The sequence below is a fragment of the Ruditapes philippinarum genome, unplaced genomic scaffold, assembly GCF_026571515.1.
Source record: "Ruditapes philippinarum isolate M1 unplaced genomic scaffold, ASM2657151v2 ctg1272_1_1_1_1, whole genome shotgun sequence".
Lineage (NCBI taxonomy): Eukaryota > Metazoa > Mollusca > Bivalvia > Venerida > Veneridae > Ruditapes > Ruditapes philippinarum.
The window spans coordinates 136,757-157,787 of NW_026854990.1; the positions used below are offsets into that span (position 1 = coordinate 136,757).

General features: G+C 32.7%; 1 protein-coding gene across 1 annotated transcript; it reads right to left on the reverse strand.

Moving 5' to 3' along the window:
- Positions 1-396: 396 nt before the first annotated feature.
- On the reverse strand, positions 397-12,920 carry LOC132741727 (tudor domain-containing protein 3-like). Its single transcript, XM_060729981.1, has 13 exons — positions 12,771-12,920; positions 10,756-10,837; positions 10,411-10,476; positions 9,976-10,136; positions 8,965-9,109; positions 8,571-8,682; positions 7,502-7,647; positions 6,596-6,917; positions 5,838-5,960; positions 4,091-5,004; positions 2,260-2,325; positions 1,541-1,663; positions 397-989 (listed from the first exon to the last, which is right to left on the reverse strand). The coding sequence occupies exons 1-13, from the start codon at positions 12,800-12,802 to the stop codon at positions 771-773; spliced, it is 2,511 nt and encodes an 836-aa protein (XP_060585964.1). The 5' UTR covers positions 12,803-12,920; the 3' UTR covers positions 397-770.
- Between the last annotated feature and the right edge of the window lie 8,111 nt (positions 12,921-21,031).

Here is a 21,031-nt window from a genome sequence, read left to right on the forward strand (position 1 = left end):
CCATTGTAAACATGATATGTTTGTAAACATATATGCACCCGTCAACTTTGTAAATTAACAGCAATGTTAAAGTTGAAATTTCCTGAATTTTATCATAAAAGGTCAATGTTTATTAAGGTGTCAATGTCATACATGTATATGAAAATAAAGTTCTTATCTGTCGATAAGTCTTGACTAACTATGTTAACTTATAGAATGAAAATGTTTATGTCTAAAATTAACACTGTCTATAAACATGTTAACTGATAGAACAAAAACAATATAACACTTGATCAATGCAGGGACATACGAAAAGCCATTTATTTTCTGCTTTTGATTTTTTAATTCTGTTTGAATTTATTATAATTCTGACTATTTGGAAACATTTCATGTGTTAAATACAGGATTTGGTATTTCTTGTCCTCTAAATACTGGGGGAATTGCACACTTGGTTAATTTTGTAAAAAGCAACATACAACAGAAGTCTTATCAGCAGTACAATGTATATATAAGGCCACATCAAAACCATTGTCCATCAGATTATTTTTGAGTTAAGGAATTTATTGTAAGTTTCAGTATTTCTCCTACAAAAACTACAAAAATGGAAAGCACAGAGAACATTTTTGTTCATTTACAACTTTCAATTAAAAGAATAAAATCATTTAAAGACATAAACTGATAAATTAACTGATAAAAGGGATGTTTTTGAAATAAAATGAACAAAAAGATATTTTGATATGGCCTTAAAGGTTTTGTTACACATAAAGAAAAGAACTGTTTTTTCCCCTGCTCTATCTTCTCTGAGGAGGGGGTTGGTAATATTGCTGTTGGCCCCGCCCATCTTTCCGGGAATAAGCAGCCCCACCCCCTCCTCTCCGAAACTCCATTCCTCCAAATGCCTGAATGACATCCTCTACCCCGGAGACACCAGGCTGGGGAGGTGCAGAATAGAACACTTGTGGAGGCGGTACACTCATGTCTGTATGTATGAGGGGCCCTTGCTGGGGAATCTGCAAGGTAATAAAATATAAAATAACTTCTTTTTTTGGTAAAGAGCCAACATGCCAACATATAATACAGTAGATCTTCTATGTGTCAAACTCTGCTTAGTCGATTTTCTTAAAGTGTTGAAGTAAAACAAAATTCCTGATCTTCATCCTCTATAAAAAAACTGTGTAAAGTTTGGATGGAATTGCACCAGAATTTTTTTGAGGAGTACTCTGAACAAGTTTTGTGACGGATGGACAGATAAACATTCTAATGAGACAGCACTTTTGTGCTGATCGATTGCTATTTTTATTGTTCTTTTTAGCCACATAAAAGCCTTACTGAATGCACGACATCAAAGAGAAAGTACAGTTACCTATTGTTTCTCTAGCCACATAAGTATCAAAATGTAAACTTGGACAGACGACGGAAAAGTGATCCCTATAGGCTGCCGTTACTCTGCAGCAGGCCACACAAATATGAGGACTGAATATTGTTTTAAGGAGGTGGTTAGAGGGTTCATTAGTCATAAGTCATAAATGATCTCCCCTTTTTCATCAACTTTCATACTTACAACTTGTGGTATATAAGGACGGATATCTGTCAGAAGAACTTCCTCCGAGTTACCATATTCCGTGAAGGACACGATTGCTGTGGGCATGTTAGGTGTCATCATTTCAATGCATGCCTCGTAAAACTGTAAAACATCAATGTATAAAATATTTACTAAAGATTCAAAAACATTTAATTTATAGATAAATTAATCAATTTGATGCACAAATCAATTGTAGCCAGGCCATCCATGTGTCCTGGGAATAATGGAACTACCAAAGTCTCAGTAAAGCTTCTGCACATTGAGGATACACCATTAATAATATCCCCCATCATACTACTGGAGAGAGATTGCACTTATTGTTCACTTCTTCACACAGTATTTCTGTACAATATCAAATATAATCTGTATCAAAACACATTCAGATTATCAGTAGCCAGATATAAACAGTTTTATCATACAGCATGTTTGTAATGTCCCTTTGCATTGGAGAACTGTGACGTTTATATATATATATTCTATATCCACTGCTCTGTCAATTTAATATGAAGTTATTTTCAAATTTACCTCAAATAAAGTTATTCTGCTGTTATTAATTTGTTACATGTTATATGACCATGTATTAACAATTGAATCCTAACCCTCGCCTGTTGGCTTGGGTTATGTAAGCTTCTAACCATATAAAATAAGTCATATAACCTGTCAAGAACTCATTATAAATTACAATGGATATAACTTACCAGATTATCTTCCCAGTACTTGGCCATCACCTTGTCTCCAACTTTAATATTAAACTGAACTGGTTGCTGTGAAACCAATAAAATGATGAAAATATTAATTCAATTTGTTTGACCAATAATTACATCTATAATACATTATTTCATTCATGTATATAGAAAAGGAAAGCAATTTAAAACACACTTGAAAAAGCCACTCATATATTTTAGAAACATAAATGCTTTACATTAAAATCAATAAAAGTAGTATAAAGTTGTAAATTTGTGCAAAATGAAACATTAAAGGCCCGTTCATTTTATTTCTCAAAAGTTTGTAATTTTGTTGTACTTTAATAGTTACTGAAAGGTTACTCATTGGGAGTGTAAATAAAAGTAACTGGCATTTTTAAATTTTGATTTGCATTTGTGAGATTTTGAGTGCTAAATTAGAGCCTCATATGCAGTTTTAATATTTCATCCTTAACAAATGTCATTACCTATTATTGGCCAATCACCATTATAAAATTCAATCTTTTGAAATATAGCTTATTCAGTTAAACCAATTAAAACTAGAACTATCACTAAATGTGATTAATACCCCCACAAGACTGCTTCGGAAATGAGGATGTTGCTAGTAACAGAATACCTTGTAAAAGAATTGAAATATAGAGTTATGGTTGTGGGCAATTAAAGATAGTTCATTAGTTGTGGTTCTTATATGTTGCATTTCCTTTCAATGTGGTTGGCCATTGATGAAGTTTAATTGAATTACTCTGTAATAAGTCCAGAAAGACAAAGAAAAGGAACAAAGGGCAATGAAGATAGAGTTATAATTCTTGTGCACTGCACTTCCTCTTATTGTGCTTGACCATTGTATGAAGTTGTTTTGAATTCCAACCAGTATGTTTTAAGTTATGCTCCTGACAAGGAAAATTATCAAAGGGCAGTAACTCTGTATTTTGTCAAAATGGAGTTATGGCTCTTGTGCACTGCACTTCCTTTTAATGTCCTTGACAACTGTATGAAGTTGTATTTAATTCTAAACAGTAGTTTTCAAGTTATGCTCTGGTCAAGGAAAAGTAACAAAGGGCAATAACTCTGTAATTAGTCAAGATGGAGTTATGGTTCTTGTGCACTGCACTTTCTCTCAATGTGCTTGACCATTGTATGAAGTTATAATGAATTCCGACCATTAGTCTTCAAGTTATGGTCTGGACAAAAAAGGCAATGGAAAAGTAACAAAGGGCAATAACTCTGTAATTACTTTAGATAGAGTTATGGTTCTTGTGCACTGCACTTCCCCTTATTGTGTTTGACAATTGTATGAAGTTGTTTTGAATTCCAACCAGTAGTTTTCAAGTTATGCCCCGGACAAGGAAAAGTAACAAAGGGCAATAACTCTGTAATTAGTCAAGATAGAGTTATGGTTCTTGTGCACTGCACTTCCTCTCAATGTGCTTGACCATTGTATGTAGTTACATGTATATTGAATTCCAACCATTAGTTTTCAAGTTATGCTCCGGACAAGGAAAATGCAACGGACGTCTGGACCGACCGCCCGACCAACCGACCACCGGGTGACTCCTATATACCCCCCCAAACTTTGTTATTGGGGGTATAATTATGATGAATGTGAGGGCATGACACTGTGATTTTGAATCACTACATGACAAACAGACTTAAGAATTGCTTGCCGCCTGGATTTGGACCCTATCAGGGCCAAGATGCTGTTTCCTTGAGCATTCATTGCTTAGTAGTGATGGGTTCCAGGAACGATTTCAAGAATGTTTCAATAAGCTTAAAGCTTCCAGCATAAACAAACTAAAATAAGTTTGTATAAACTAAACTGACTTACCTCGGAGTACATGTATTCTGGTGTTTGTTGATATTGGCCTCCACTCGTGCTCATTGGTGGATAATTATTATAGTTTCTATAATTACTAGACTGCGTCTGCTGATTTTGAACATAATTATCACCCCCAGAATTGTAATTTTGAGAGTTACCTCCCCTATTATTAGCACTATAATTAGACTGTGACTTCTGGGAGTTTCCTCCCTTTGAGTATGAGTCTGATTTGTATGAATTATTGGCACTGGACTGGTTTTGGGACTGTGAACTTTGACCTTGCTGGTTCCGTGATCTACCCTGTTCACCCCTTTCATTAGAATAAGAAGTCCTTGATGATGATGATGAGTTATTAGTATTACTTTCACTTGGTTTTGGTCGATTATCTGAAGAAGGTGGGCCATCTCTATTTCCACCTTTTTCTTGTCTGTAATTCCCTCGGGAATTTTCCCTATTGTCGGACTGTCTTTGATAATTATTTGAATTTGACTTAGAATCATAATTTGCTGTTTTCCTATCATTTTGTTTAAAGTTTCTGTCGTCAGTTTTACCCCCACCTCTTTTGTAGTCCCTATTATCATTATAATTTCTATCGTTATAGTTTCTGTTCCTTTCACTAGTATTTCTGTCTCTTTCACTTGTATTTCTATCATTCTGTGTCCGGTTTTCATATCTGCGGTTTTCTGACGGAGCTGTTTTAGGCCTGTCCTCCCTTGACCTTTGTGACCTCTCATCTTGGTAATAACCTTGACCCCTGTTCTGACCTTGATCATATTTTGGTTTGTTCACAAATCTAGGAGGTACAGATTGTTTTGCACGATTTGACTGGTCAGAACTTCCACTGGACGTTCTAGGACGTTCTCGGTTATCATAATGGTTTCTATTTGAGGTATCTTTTCCAGAGGATGGTTTTGGTTTTGTATCTACATATTATAATAAAATATGTTAAATTACAAGTTTCATTAATATAGAAGCTATACAAGCAGTACAGTAATATAACTGAATCAAATTAAATCAAATCAAATTAAGATAAAACCAACATTGACCTTAATCCTCAAGGAGAAATATTGACCTTTGAGATTTCACCTTAAAGAGTGAAGACTCAAAGATGTAAACAAAATTTACATATGTCCAGGTGACTAAATTCTGAATTTCAGTGATCTTTTGTTTATGTTTATTTTTTCAACCATATTCAAACACATTTTTAGTCATATCTTGACGGTGGGTCCACCTAACAGGCTTTCCTGTATTAATGATCAGTAATATCCAATATCACCACAGGAGATAAGCTATTAATCCCTCATGATGTCAATCTCTTACGCAGTGATCTCCCCTTATCAGCACAGAGACAATATGCCAAGGGAGGTAATCATTGTGAGGAGTTTATCATGATGTGCTAACCATTTGTGAGGGACAAATGACTAGTAAGATTTCAATGTCATGGAAAATTTTCCCCTCGCCAATGGATCAAACCAGATGAAACTTAAAATGTAGTTAGCACACCATGAAATAATGCATTAATTTCATCATGAAAGGTTTACCCTGTTACTTAAAATGAAATGTCTGCATGTTTTGCCTACTTACAGGTAATTTCTGTAGATATTAAGTGTTTTAGGCTAGGTCAAATCACCTAACCATAATACCCCACATCAACATTTTTACCATAATAACATTTTTTTCCTTTTCACCACATTAAACCAAAATCTGCAGTCATGCAGCTATTTAATTATGTAGTAATAAATGTTAAAATGTTAACCTTTAGCCTCGGGTATTTTATTTGAAACAGCAAGGAAATCAAACAAGGTGGCTGGACCGGACGGTTTACTACTGACTTCATCACCTTCTTCTGTGTCCCTTCCACGCCGACCTCTTGGTGGACCTGTTAATATAAACCAAGCAGAGCTTTATACATGATTATTTAACGCATACATTTGTGATTCTGTAAAATCAACGATATGTTTTTGTATTCAAGTTTTTACTATATATGTATTTAGTAAAGAAAACACATTTTAATTGCCTTAGTTTAATGATACAGTTATATTACACTATTTAATAGTTTTACACCTCATCATATGGCTAATCACCTATACAAGCCGTCTATTAATCTACCTAAGGAAGTATGTATTATTCTGCCATCTTGTGTTTACTATTAACGTCTTGGTGAAGTGAAAAAAATGTAGAGTAAATCTTTTGCTCAATACAATGTGCAGGGTCCTCACAAGGACTCAAGCCTGGGACCTTTCTATCCAATAGTGTATGTTGCTGAATGCTCCCTAGTAACTGAGCTAACCATGATAAAAAATCTGTTGTCAGTATATGTGTATCTCTTGCCCCTGTGAAACACATTTCTTTTATAGTTATGATAAAATTGTTCATACTCCACAAAAATTAGTTCCAATCTATGCATATTCAAGAAAAATATTAATGACTTTTTACAGTGAAAAGTATCATTGATATGGATTATATCTCATCAGTACAATGTTTGCGTTTTTTAACCAGTAACCAATCATATACCTGTATCATCATCTCTCCGATCCCTCCTCCCCCGTCCTCTATCTGAATCATTGTTTGACTGTCTGTTCATTACACCCTGCGGCTTTCTATCCTCGTAACTCGATTGTCTATTCGGACCACCTTGACCCCTCCGATCCCCAGATTCGTAACTTGACTGTCTGTTAGGGCCACCTTGGGAACGCCGATCCATTGATCCCCCACCTTTTAAGAGGTAGTCTAATGCTTGTTGAACATTACCATTACTGATTCGGAGAGCATTGTTCGCTTCCTCAGCTTTAAAACCCATTTCTGTTATTTTGGCCACATCATGGTCATTAGACACCTTTAAGCAAAAAGAGAATGATACATGATTAATTTGTGTTTATTAATGTTCACACACAAGGCTTAGAAATAATACAAAATAGCAACAGCGGTAAAAATCTGCTAGTTATCTTTCATTCACCCTGTTGAGATAAAACTTGTCCTGGCTTCAGGAAGATTTTCAGCTTTACCCCGGTGATGACCATATACAAAATTAATAAAAAATAAAAAGAGGCACACAGAAGTCTTCAATGTCCACAGGCTTTAATAAATACTAATGTATATTTATATTGCAATATAAACCTAGTCAAACTAACTGCACTTCATGACGTTAAGAAACATTTTAGATGGTGTCTAGAGCATCCCAAACAATAGGTAGATCCCAACAGTATTTAACAGATATGCAGTTTACTATCCTAAAATTCAATGACTCTGGGGATTTTACTCTGAGTGCATATACACCCTGCCTTTAAATTTTTACTACATGTAGAATTTTGTGAGTGAATCATGCACCGTCATGTATGAATCGGCATGCTGACAGATGAAGCTGAAAAAGGATCTTGACAATCTTTACACCAGAGCGAACTTTGTTAAAATGAAACCCACCTGTTTTTGTCCACCTCCAAACTTTTTTGACTGAACATCTTCTTTGGCTTGCATGGCCTCAGCTATGGTGGCTTTTCTTTGTTGTTCAAACTCATTGTCCTCTGCCTTCTTCTCAGCTTTGTTGGCGTCCAGAGACTTGAAATTATCTGAGGACATAATATGATAACTCTTGTATAATCAAAACTGAATACTCATACTAGTTCTACATTCTCAAATCTTCAAACAATGTATTGTGAATTCAATTTATTTCATTGGCATGAAATTCCTTGGTTTTGTCACAAAGACCATTCTAGAGTGTTCCTAAATTTGTAGACTGTCTATTTTTGCAAAAAAATAAAATGCAAATAATGTATTGCAAAATGCATGCAAAATAATCTTAAAGAAGAAGAAATGATATTTTGATGGATCTTAAATTTATGTATTGACTAAACCACAAAAATCAGTGCCCTACAAATAACACTTATTTAACATTAAACAACAAATCAATTAGCTCCCATTTAATACAAGTTATAAATTTGGGTTTTCTGAACTATTTCTGGGATTTCAATGAACTGTAAAGTTATTTCCCCTTAATGTTTTAAGCTTGAGAAAAACAAATGTACATAACCCCTGATAGAGACAAAGTAGAGAACATTGCCTCTTCACATCTACAAAGTTTTAATTTATTCTATGCCTTCTATCCAAGAGTTTTAAGACCTTTTAACTGATGAATTTCTTAAATGACACTGTCCACTTAATTTTTTGGAAATGCCCATTATCAATGGTCAGACTGTAGGGATATGCAAACTGGCCTGGCTCTATATTAGAGGCAAAAGGAAGTTACTTTCCAGTCCAGCAGGGCCAAAGATTAGGTGATTTCTACATGTCAAAATGCTCAAACTGTACACCCAGTAGTACAATATCTGGTTCCCAGTAGTACAATATCTGGTTCCCAGTAGTACAATATCTGGTTAGACTACAAGGAAGTGCATGCTAGTCTACCTTAATCAAAAATAAACCTCAGAGTAAAATTCATAAAATCTTTTATTTGTAATATCATTTATGTTGTACAAAAGCAAACATGACCAACCTCGTCTCGTTGTGGTCTTATAAGCATCGTTACCTATCCTCTGACCAAACGGTACAAACGGCGGAGGTCCACCTTCTGTAGTATAGCTACCTCGCTGTTGTTTTGCCAACTTCTGTAAAACGAACAAAAGTACAACATACAATCTTTTTTTTTTAAACCTCACATCCTACCTTTTCCCCTGTTTTAACTTTATCTTTAACTATTCCCAAATAAAGAAGTATACAATTTATCTCTATTTATTATTATTATCACAATAAATCAGCATCAAACATATTTCTGTTCACAAAGAAAACTAAATATTTTTGTTTATCTATCATCAGTTAAAAAGTACAAGTAACACTTTTTATATAATCAAGGTGATTTGTTCCCATTATATAAGTATTAAGATTATTACCTTTTTCAGTTCCCAGCCCTCGGCCATTTTCTCAACACGCCCACCAAGGTGTTTCATGTTTTTGTTATTTAATAACAAGAAACCATGTTCCACACCAACTGTCATCTTCTTCAACAGAATCTTGCTACCCGGCGCAGTTTTTGACCTATATGTGCAATTCGAAATAAACCAAATTAATATTATCTTCAGCATATTATAAATGTCAACACAAGATAATATATAATAACAATATATATATAATAACATAGCATAACTTAATGAAATCACATCCAATGTTACACTGGTGAAAATATTTCTGTATCGACAGCTTTCTGATCTCCATAACTTACGACTTGATAATGAACAAAGAAATATAACTTAAGTAAAGATTTATGAATTAATTAAGTAAATGACAATGATTACAATGCCAACAAGAGCTGTCTGTAGGACAGCATGCTCGACTTTTCTAAGAGCTTGATAGTAAAACTAAAAGAGCCTTGATAATATTTCACCAAAGGACCAAATTTTTTTCAAAATCCATGTTACAGTTACAGGCCTTTGAGAGAGTCCTTTTATGCTCTCAAAGAAGTGAATAAAATTTCATCTTGTTTCAAAGCCAGATGTCCATGAAATATGAAAATATTTAAGGTGGTATACAAACATTAAAATAAGTGGTTACACCGACGCCTGTGTGACTAAGATAGCTCTACTTATTCTTATCAAATAGTAGAGCTAAAAATATATGTGTTATGAAATATGGTATAATAATAAGTTACACTGTTTGATAAAGGGATACACATGAGGATTTAGCCAGAATTAGATTCAGTCTCAGGGACTATTTCCTTTTCAATTCCCCCATAAGATGCCTCATGTTCAATGCATTGTTCAGGTGTGTATGATTCATAATGATAATACAAGTTGCATTGGTATTCTTTTTAAAGAGAGAAAGAAATTCTAATGTCAATATTGAGTGAAAAGTTACACTGACACTGCATGTCCAGTTTCGAGCCTTACTTGTGCTGCAACACTTACCCTATTTCTTTCAACACCTCAGTTTCCACAGCTGAACATGTGATATGGCCATCAGTTAGGACTAGTTTCATCAGCCGAGGTGCATATTGAGATTCTTCATTATCCTTAGGGGCAGATACATTACGTATTTTCTGCAGCTGTAATACACCTGGGCCCTGAACCTGCATTACAAAAATAGAGGCCATTTTAGTAACTTGGTTTCTAAACAGGCAAAACAAAATGATAGAAAAAATAAGTACATGAGGCACTGAACATGTATAGCAAAAATAGAGCAATCAAGCATAATCTGTAGATACATATTAAAAAAAAAGAAGAAACTAATCCTATCTTTTATATTCTTATATCCAACATAACTTAATTTACCAATTATTATATAATACATGTTTAATTGTATTTCCAATTAATGGTCATAAATGCTGAACATTATAAACTTACATAATCTGCACGGCCTCTGTTTAAATCCTCTGGAAGCCATCCCTTGGCAATTTCTCTTAGGTCTGTCTGTTAGAAAAAAATAGATAAATAACAATGTGTTTCAATATATTTTGACAGTTTTATAAAAACAAAATTGTGCATATTTTTCATACTATCTTAAACTACTACTATAACATAAAGTCTATCAGTGTTGTGATACAGAATTTTATACACAAATTATCAGTACGTAAGCTTTGATCAAGAAATGAAAACAAATGAAAAAGTGAAATCCTTTTTGTAGACTGTATTAATCTGCCATTACATCTTATAGGCTGTGAGAAGGTACAAAAAATCTTTTATACTTACATTTAAGGCAGTTCTGATGATCGACTCAACATCAGACTTCCCTCCCGAACTACATTGTTCTATGCCTTCTTCTGATAAGAACCTGAAATAGAAATTTATTTTCTTTATATTCACAAATGATTGTAACCATCTTTCCCTTTACTTTATGACAATCATAAGGTATCTCTTACAAGTTATATATAGATTGCTGAGAAGACATTGTAGAAATTTTTAAAAAGCTGAAATAATATCAAAATAACCCAATGATGTGAATTTTAGATAATAACAGACAGTAACTCAGAAAGAAAATAAACAATTGACTTTGACCAATTGAAACACTGGCCACATACATACAGAAATTACCATTACAGTAGGATCAAGCATGAAAGTCCAATATATTAGACGTTACAGGCTTGATATAGTTTTTTTCCGGTCAAGCCTGACGTCTGATGGTTATTGCTCATAAACGCATAGCATCATAAATTTTTTAAAAAAATGTCTATTATCTTGCCCTTCAAGCTTTATTCAAAAGCTTATCTTCTTTTCTTTCAATTTCATGCTCAGTCGTAAATAAAAACTCTCGAACAACAGCGATTTTTTCCCTATATAAGTGGTACCGAATAACGGACCCATTCACAATCACAAATGGACCTTGGGTCCGACGGAGCTGTTCACAATTCTGATGAAATTTCACAATTCTGATTAATTAAACCTTTAATAACGTATTATTTCCTCTCTTCTCATAATGATGCTAGAATTTTGCCTGTTGTGCTTTGTTTATCTTAAAATGCGTTTAGCCAACCATGATTTCCGGTGCATTTGCCCTTTAAATTTTCGAACTGTTTAAATACGAAACTGCTAGGGACGAATCAATACTGAAACAAGCGTCTGGTAATTTCTGAAAACATCATTCAAAATGTCTCATATTATAACAGTAAATATTACGTTAAAAAAATTATATGTTCTTACTGCTTAATAAGATATTAACAATCTTAATTCAGGGGGGAAAATCGCTGAACAATGTACTTATCAATTTAAAATAAAATATAAACATCAATTTATTTTTGTCTATCGGCCTATACTGGTTAAGTAAGGTGCTTTACAGATTGATTCCAAATTTTTGAACGGAAAAATATGTTCGCACATGCTGACAGTGCATGGGCAATTATTTCGTTAAAAAAAAATCATCCGTTAGAATCTTCTGACTCAGTTAAACACTTGCATTTGAAATAGCCAATCAGATTTCTCGCACTGTATGGCGGTCATATGTTTATCAACTGTATAAGGAATTTAATTACATGAAAGGATTTCATCATGATTTTTCGGATGCAACAGTTTAATTATTTTGTCCAAATTTTGTCCTAATTTATTTTTTAGTTTTATTCATAAATTTGTCAATCTACATACACGCTGTCTTAATTGTTTTTTTCTGGCTGAATGTGCTATGGGTTTTTGAGCAATTTCGATATGACGTTGTTTTGACCAGAAGCAAAATATCTCAAAGCTACGTCACATTTATAGGACTACAAGCATTAAATTAATGATGAAATAAAACACCTTTTAAACAGTCAATTAATTTTTTCGCACTTATGAAAGTACTTAACATTCACAAGTGTTATCAGAACAGTTTGTCTATTTCACTGTTTAATGAACAGTAGATCTACATTCTTTATCATTACCTGAAAATACTAATGGGCTATATCCTGGATTAGACCCCGGGGTCTAAAACCAGGAGTATATATAAGGCTCATTCCGTCTTCCTTACTGTAGTGTATTATATACAAGTTTTAGACCTGTAAAATACATAGGGTCTAATCCAGGAGATTGCCTACTAATGTAGCATTACCCCACCCACCAATTTACAATCATAAAATTTGTGACGTGTTCAAAACAACGGGTATTACTATGTTTTTGTATTGTCTACATAATATGACATCATAGGCATCGAGTTAAATGATATTTTCCGAACATGTTAAAGAAGCAGAACAAGTGTTGCATTTCTAATCAATGTGTAAAACAAAAAAATATCTATTTACCAGCCTTTTTCTTGCAGCGAGACACCCGCCATCTTATATCCGGTTATGTCTATAATCTAGACGAGAATCGTATCGTCTCCGTCTCTACAACGTCGGACCACGAACATAACTACAACTTCCCTTTCCAGTCTAGTCAGATTTGTCTATACGACAAATTTAGGCTGACATTGGTTTCGGAATAATAATAAGATAATATTTAAGAAACCTGATTTTAATATTCACAACAGCAGGCGGTGCAAGTGTTAAATCGGGATTTACAGACACTTCATCCCACAGACACTTCACTCTAGGCCCTTTTTTGCAGACACTTCACCTTTCAGACAGTTCACCTCTCATTTAAAGAAATTTGATTGAGACACTTCATCTCCCCCCCCCCCCATTTTTTTATTTTGTTTTTAACAGTTATTTATGTAGCAAATGTTAAATATATTCAATAGTGATTGGGCATGTTTATTCTTTTAACATATTAATTTTCATACGATTATACCATTTTAATCCAATTATCTTATCAATTCTGAGATAACTGTTGAATAAACAACTAATCAACATGTTGAATAAACAAGGTGACATGCAATAAACACTTAATAGGTATAACAGGTGGCAGTACGATCATCATGAATTAAAGACTGATCGAGGAATTCTTGGAGAAAGTGGAGGAAATTTATGGACGTTTGTAAAAATGTGTTTTTTGAACCAGCAAACAGATACTGTCTGATTTAAAAAATATGTGCAGGGCTGATGAAAGTTCTAGTGTAAGTGCTAATAGGATATCCAGTGTTAAACACTGTTGCAGAATAGACAATGTCTATTAACTTCTCATATCATATATGACTGAAACTGTAAATAAAATTAAATATATGTATATATGTGTGTTCTCTCTATGTTATATTTCAATGATATAATATATCTAAGTGTTTGTCAGCTGTAAATTGTTGTTCATGTTATGTTTTATTGCATGTTGAAGTGTCTTGAGGGGTGAAGTGTCTTCAAAATTTGAGGGGTAAAGTGTTTGTGAGTGGAAGTGTCTTGCTACCTTAATCCGACCAAGTTAATCTTATATCTGGTCAACCCGGCCCAAGTTTTATTGTTTAGCACTCCTTCTTCACGTTTTCTTTAATTCTCAAAATTGTAATTATTTTTCTTTCATCAACAAAATAAAAAAGTATAAGTTCTTGCAGCGGGTCTTTCAACTAAACTTGGAAACTGCGAGTCATATTTTGAGACTAGTAACTGTGAATCCTGATAAGGCCAGCTGTTTACATTACAGTGATCAGACAATGCAGGCTCCGTAACCTATGATCCCCTTTCAAAGTGCCATTTTGTTTAGTTCCGCCCATTGTTTTCTCGTGTAGGGCACACGCATTATATTACTTGGAGACCATACGCCGCTTTTCATGGAATGGCACGAAAGTGTCGTATTGAAGGTTCCATAATGACCGCCGTACGAACACATCTGCGGATGTTTCTAAATATTTACATGTTTATATGTTGAATTCTGCTGAAGCCGGCGCTAGAGGGTTCTGGACGGTATAGTTTGCACCTGACAGGATTGTCCACGAACAGGCTCAATCAAACCGAGCCTGCAATATTTTCATTTTGTTGTTTTAGACTTTCTGTAGGGATTCTTAATTTCACTTTTTAAACAACTGATAACGGAAGTGTATAAATTTGCAGTGTTGCTGTTTCTTCCCTTAGACGACCTGAACTTGTTTAGGAAATAAAATGTAGAGATACGTTTGAAAGTCTTAGTTTAGTTTAACCGATTAAATGCAATATTGTACAACTTGAGTTCTTGTAACTTTGAACATTGTTAAGCGCTGACACGTGTCATGATACAGAAACATAGATAAAACTAGAATAGGGCTCTAACTCACGTTCTCTGAGTTGAAAATAGGACACACTAAAATGTGATGTTATATGCAGACTAGATTACTGTTATATGTTGTAAATTTATGAATTTAAAATAAGGTTTGGATCAGAGAGGAAATGTTTTAAAACAAGCAAGGCCGACATTTTCATTGGCTTTATTGATAAATGCTTTATGTAAGCAACAAGCGGAATTGTCATTTTAACGACACGAACAGTGCTGTTTAAGACTATAAAGTGATCAATTTTTATTTTTAGTGTAACCTAGCTGTATATAAACACAGAGGATTTGATCTAGCTAGTACATATCATTGAATTGGGATTAAAGCAGGAATAAACTCTACCAAAAAGAAAAAAAGAAATGTTTATAGAACACACAAGTAACCATCTGTATACATTATGTTAAAAGTGATTAACATTTTAAAAATCTTTTAAATTGAATAAATGTGACGTAATGATTTGACCATAATATGAAGGAACCTAAATATGCAAATAATACATCGGCGAAAAAAATATAATATATATCAACTTGAAACGATTCAAACAAAGATGGTCAGTATATACATGAATATAATAGCATTACCATAGTGTATTTCTACGCACTATTCTGGACAAGTTATCACCCCCATTTCTTCGGCTAGACGCATTGAAATGATCAAGCAAGTATTGTGCTAACAAATTTCCCACCTGGGAAATATATACGAGTAACTTGTCACAGAGTTATTGTTATATTTATTATTCAGTGTTTATTCATGGGGAGAATAAAGGGATTTAAAAGAGATTTATACAGACATTTCACACACAGGATATGTCAATTGCGAGACATTTTTATACTTTCTAGTGTTTTTAAAAGAAATGACAAAGAACATAAAAGTATTGACAACGTCAAATAAAATGTCGTCACCTGGGAAATACAAAAGCATTACTTGTCTCAAAGTTATTGTTATTTTTACAATTCAGTGTGTATTTAGGAGGATGTTTATGGATTTAATGTAAACATTTCTAAATCATGATATGAAATATTTATTCTACTTATTGTTTATCAAATGACCAAATATATGTCAATACTACACACATCAAATGTTATGAGAATTTAACATAAAGACATTCTATAGTAATGTTCAAAAATACAAATTTGTCTGCAAAAAGCACATTTATGTATTAATGAAGCAGAACGTCTGCTGATAGATTTTAATACGGGGAGTACATAGGATTTACTTGATTATCTAGTATTTTATATATGATATGACATTTATATAGTCGTACATCAGATATACAACTAGGTTTTCGGCAAATGGTGAGAATAATACGTTTTGTCCATATGAATATTTCAATTCTTTTACCCATTTCAATTTTCACAATCACTGCATGTTCGTACAATTTCATGATATATAAAATATATAAAATCATCATGATATAAGAACTATACAAAACATTCTCCTATCCTGAAATATCAATGCTTGCAAGTTAAACAATTATAGGTCAAGCTAATTCATTTTGAAAACTTAACTTAAATATGACAAATATATGAAAACAATCGTAAATGTTGAAATTTATTAAATGAACGAATGGAACAGAACAGTATTGAAAGATTATCTTAATTAAGGTTGGTAGTCTAAGTGTCAGTATTTACAAAACTAAGCGGGTCAAAATATCAATATACCAATCAATCAGTAAAATTAATATAATGTAATTTTGTGACTAACAAACACTAACCAAATTAGTGTTTTGAATCCTTTTTTTTTATAAACAGTCCATTTATTAGATACAAAATACTAAATAGAGAGAAAGCACAGATCTTGATAAGTTTTGTCAAATTAACAAAAAAGATATAAAACAGAATCGTATACTGAGACGGGTGTTATTTTACTGTTATAATTATAACCATCGTCGAAATGAGTTTGGACACATGGGAAATGTCATATAGTCAAAGCAGTCAGACATAACGTTTTCGTTTTAGACAAATCACTTTGTGATGTACTTACCAATTCTAACTAAAATGACATTGTCATTCAGACACATTTAGACAAGAAAATGTGCGTATACAAGACAGTTTATAGTAACAATGTTTATACTTTATAGAATTATTTATACTAACATTTCGCATTATTAAATTCAATAATAGTAAATTAATGCTATTTGAAATCATTCCATTGGTATATTTATGTATGAAACAATTATATCATTTCTTAATAAGTCCTGCTCTAAATTTTGAGCGTTTATTGATAATTGAATGATGAGCGATAATTTTAAGAATTACAAAATACAAAAAAAAAAAAAAAAATAAAAAGTGATAAAAACCTCATCACTTGGATTGTCTCCCGGCTGTTAAACAAATCACAAAGCTTTGTAAAACATTGTAAATGCTTTAGTTACATACGCTTTAAAACGATGTTTTATTATACAAACTACGTTAAAGCAGTTGCGTTTTTTGTTTTGTTTTTGTTTTTGGAAATTATAAGACTAGTAAAATTAATTGAAAAAAAGTCGCAAATGAAACCATAAATGTCATCAAAACGACAAAATTGTACAAATGTCACAAGTTCCCTTCCATATTGAGTCTGTTAATGGATTTCGACAAGACCCCCTGGCACACCCCAGCACCGCCGTAAGCATAGTTTAACATTTAAAAAGTGAAAATAAATTGTGTTTATTTAAGATTTTATCTACAATCATACCAAATTTTACTTGCGCTATTCAAGTAAAATAACAGAAAAAGGTGAAAAAATACAGGGAAAGTAGATCAAGACACTTTCGTCAAAACACATTTATAAGGATTGGATGCTGATCAGTTACGAGGCCTGTTTCATTAATTAATTCACTTTATTGATGCAGATTTAATGCCACGTTGACATTCTAAATCTTATTTCTTCCTGTTTATAGTGAAATGTGATTTATCACACTGGATAACATAATCTTTTCCCGTCGATAAACTTCCTCGGAGATTATATATGTGAGTCTCAATAAAACGTTGCAATAATTTTCATTTATGTACGCCAGGTAAAAACATGTATTGTTGAAGATGAACATCATTATACACTCTATGATAAGTATATATTTAAAAACCTGTTTGTATGTATTCGTAGGTTTGTTAGTATTATTGTGGGTACAATTTAGTTTTGTAATCTAGCTGGATAGCTTCCTCAAATGAAAGAATCCAAAGTCACTGTCGGGATTCGAAGTGGTTTGAAGTCAACGGTCTTAACCACTCTGCCACGGACGCCCCTGCATCGTTTTAAGGAAGTTAACGCGATTGCGCATTCATTAAATAAATCATTTTACTGAAAATTTCTTTAGAATCAACGAAATTAATTAAGATTTCTTTTCAATTATATATCAGAATTACTTACATTGTACGACGTACTTAAAAATAGTGAACAAAAATATCAATTTCGTTTTGCATTTTATGAAACAAATTGTTGTTTGGTTTCTATTTCCCCCTTAAACATTGTGTCCACATGTCATTACAATAATACTCTTTACAAACATGGTTATACTACACACAACATAAATATATGATATTGTTATACATATTTTTGTGGTATTGAAACACAAGCAAGAAGACCACATAATTGCCATCATCAAATAGAGAAAAACAGAATCCCCAAAGAAACATCAACACAGCGAAATTGAAAATGTTGCAGGCTCGGTGTGACTGAGCTTGTTGAAAGTCATTCACACCAACAATGGTATAATTTTGGTTTTGCCTTGTGAGCAGATACAATCAATTTTACACAAATACAATCTTCTAGAAAAGTTCTTGCAAGTTTTTCACTTTTCTTTTCTTTCTTAGGCTGTGATGACATGCTTGTACAAATTCCTGAAAGATCTATTTTGTCAACTGAAAAAAAATATTGGAGAACTGTTGTTTCACATTTTAGGCTGAGACTGTTGTTTCACGTTTTAGGATGATTATACACAAATATTTAATCAAAATAAGGTTTATAATAACAATTAAATAATGTACAACTAAATATAAATACAAAAATTATAAGCTTTAACTAAAGCCAAGAAAAGTATTAAGTTATTGCCAGGGGTAGGGCAAATGCTATGGGGGTTCGGGAGAAACGGAAACAAATATTTTGGTTCATTAAACAATGCTAGAATAAAGGACAAATTCACTTTTTTTCACACATAATGCTCATAATCGGGAGTTTTATGAAACAAATCATTACTTAACTTTGTTAGCAATAATTAATTGGTATATAAATGGATTTTCAGGGCCTCTATGAATTTATGGGGATACTTAATATTCGGAAGAATTTTGAAAAGACTGTAGCTTAGAATTATTCTATAAAATTATAAACGACTAGCATAACTTAACATAACCTACCTTATATTTTTAATAACTTACACAACATACATTTTTATATGTTGTAATCTTATAAGTAAGTAAAAAAGTTAAATATTAAAAGATGCAACGTTTAAAGGTTTTCAGATTGTAATTTCACATAAGATGTTTAACTGTGTGTCTTTTATGAATATTGTTTCATGTGGAAGTGTTACTATTCAATATAATGTAAAATAACATTATTCGTGACAGAAAACTCATTCAGGGTAATTGTTTTCAATATCTTTGGTATTGGCAATTGAATACCGTTTAAACCGGTGCTAGGGTGTAAAAGATGTTGTACTTTCAATATCGCAATTAATCCGTGTTTGCAATTTTAACACGTTTTTTTGTTGTTTTCATTGCTCTTGTTTAATTTTTTTCTTTATAGAATGTGCCGTTTTATCTCATTGTTTACGGGATAGCCCATTAGGTGGAGCGTAAGATTTACAGAACTAAGCTTCTCAAGGCGTGGCAGTGGCTAGTTACCGCAGTTACTCTCAAGCTACCTAATGCGGTCTCTATCGTCAGCCGGTGTTAGATTTTTATAACATTTAAAAATAAATGTTGATAACGATGAGATATTATGCATCAGGATTTAAGTTTATTTTCGAGCAGTAACACTGTATGACATGTTCTGTATAAGCAGATACAAATCGAAGAAAATCTATTTATCTCTATTCCATGTTTGATTCATAATCAGTAATGAATGATCAAATATTAAACCTTTGTTATAGTTTCCTGGTCCTTTGGACTGAATGATCCAAGTACATTTCGTGTTGAAAAATAAATACCACTTAAGCCAGTGCTACGGGACATGAGTATATAGGGGTATATTGCACACTAAGAGTTTCTTACCCCACGAATATATATCTGCTTACGAAACAAACGAAAATGCATTTTATTTGTATTACCAATATTTGTTTTTACATAAAGTTTATGAAATATAATTAGTTAAAAAAAAAAAACAAAAAAAAGGAGATTATACGATTTTACCACAGTCAATATTCGATTTTTTAATGCTGCGCGCTGGTTTCATGTACTGTCAGTGACATTAATTGCACAAATCTTAGACCGGTGTACACAGAGCTAAAAATCAAAACATAAAATGGTATTCGATTTACAATTAAGCTTTCCTTATATCGGTCCTAACAATTGCCGTTCAAATAAGGTAAACTGAATATGTACGGAAAAATATAACGAAAGTAGGTCAAGATCTTATCGTCAATTCCTTGCAAGTTTTGTTTCCTGTATTAATTCACTTTATTGATGCAGATTTAATGCCATGTTGACATTCTAAATATTATTTCTTCCTGTTTATATTGAAATGTGATTTATCAAACTTGATAACACAATCTTTTCCCGTCGATAAACTTCATCTTTAGACAAACTAAACGGTAAAAGTGATACAAATAAACGAACTTCTAAAAAGGTTAATGAACTAATTGATACATTTGATCTTTGTGATGTTTTTAGACTACTTAATCCAGAACGAAAACTTTTTACTTGGCTTTCTCATAATAACCCACCAATTTTCTGCAGACTCGACTATTTTCTTTTTTCCACTTGTGCTCTCAATTCAGTAACAGACTTCCAAATAAAAACTGGTTATAAATCAGATCATTCTATTGTGATTATGCATCTAAAGTTTATTCAATGTAAAAAGGGCCCAGGATACTTTAAACTTAACAATTCGTTACTTTTAGACACTGATTATCAAAATAAAATAAAATCATCAATACAAGAAATAGTGTCATTTAATGACCAAGCCAATCCAAACGTATTATGGGAAATAATTAAGGGCAGAATTAGAGATGAAACTATCAAATACGCTAGCATTAAAAAGAAAAATGATCTTAGAAATGAGCATGAAATTAATTCTAAAATTAGGGATCTGGAAAAAGAAATTGAGTTAAATACAAGTAATAATATTTTAATAGAAAATCTTAAATCTGAAAAAGCAAAACTTAATGATCTTATTGACAAAAGAATTAAAGGTATCCTGCTAAGAAGCAAAGCTGAATGGGTGGAAGGGTCAGAGAAAAACACAAAATATTTTGCAAAC

What these genes read in the sequence shown, in the direction of transcription:
- LOC132741727 (XM_060729981.1), bottom strand. Translation starts at nt 12,802, where the DNA reads ATGGCGGGTGTCTCGCTGCAAGAAAAAGGCTG. An exon ending in TAAGACCACAACGAGACGAG is followed by an intron (nt 7,648 to 8,570) that starts GTTGGTCATGTT and finishes TTATGTCCTCAG; the next exon opens with ATAATTTCAAGTCTCTGGAC. An exon ending in TAAAATACCCGAGGCTAAAG is followed by an intron (nt 5,005 to 5,837) that starts GTTAACATTTTA and finishes TATAATATGTAG; the next exon opens with ATACAAAACCAAAACCATCC.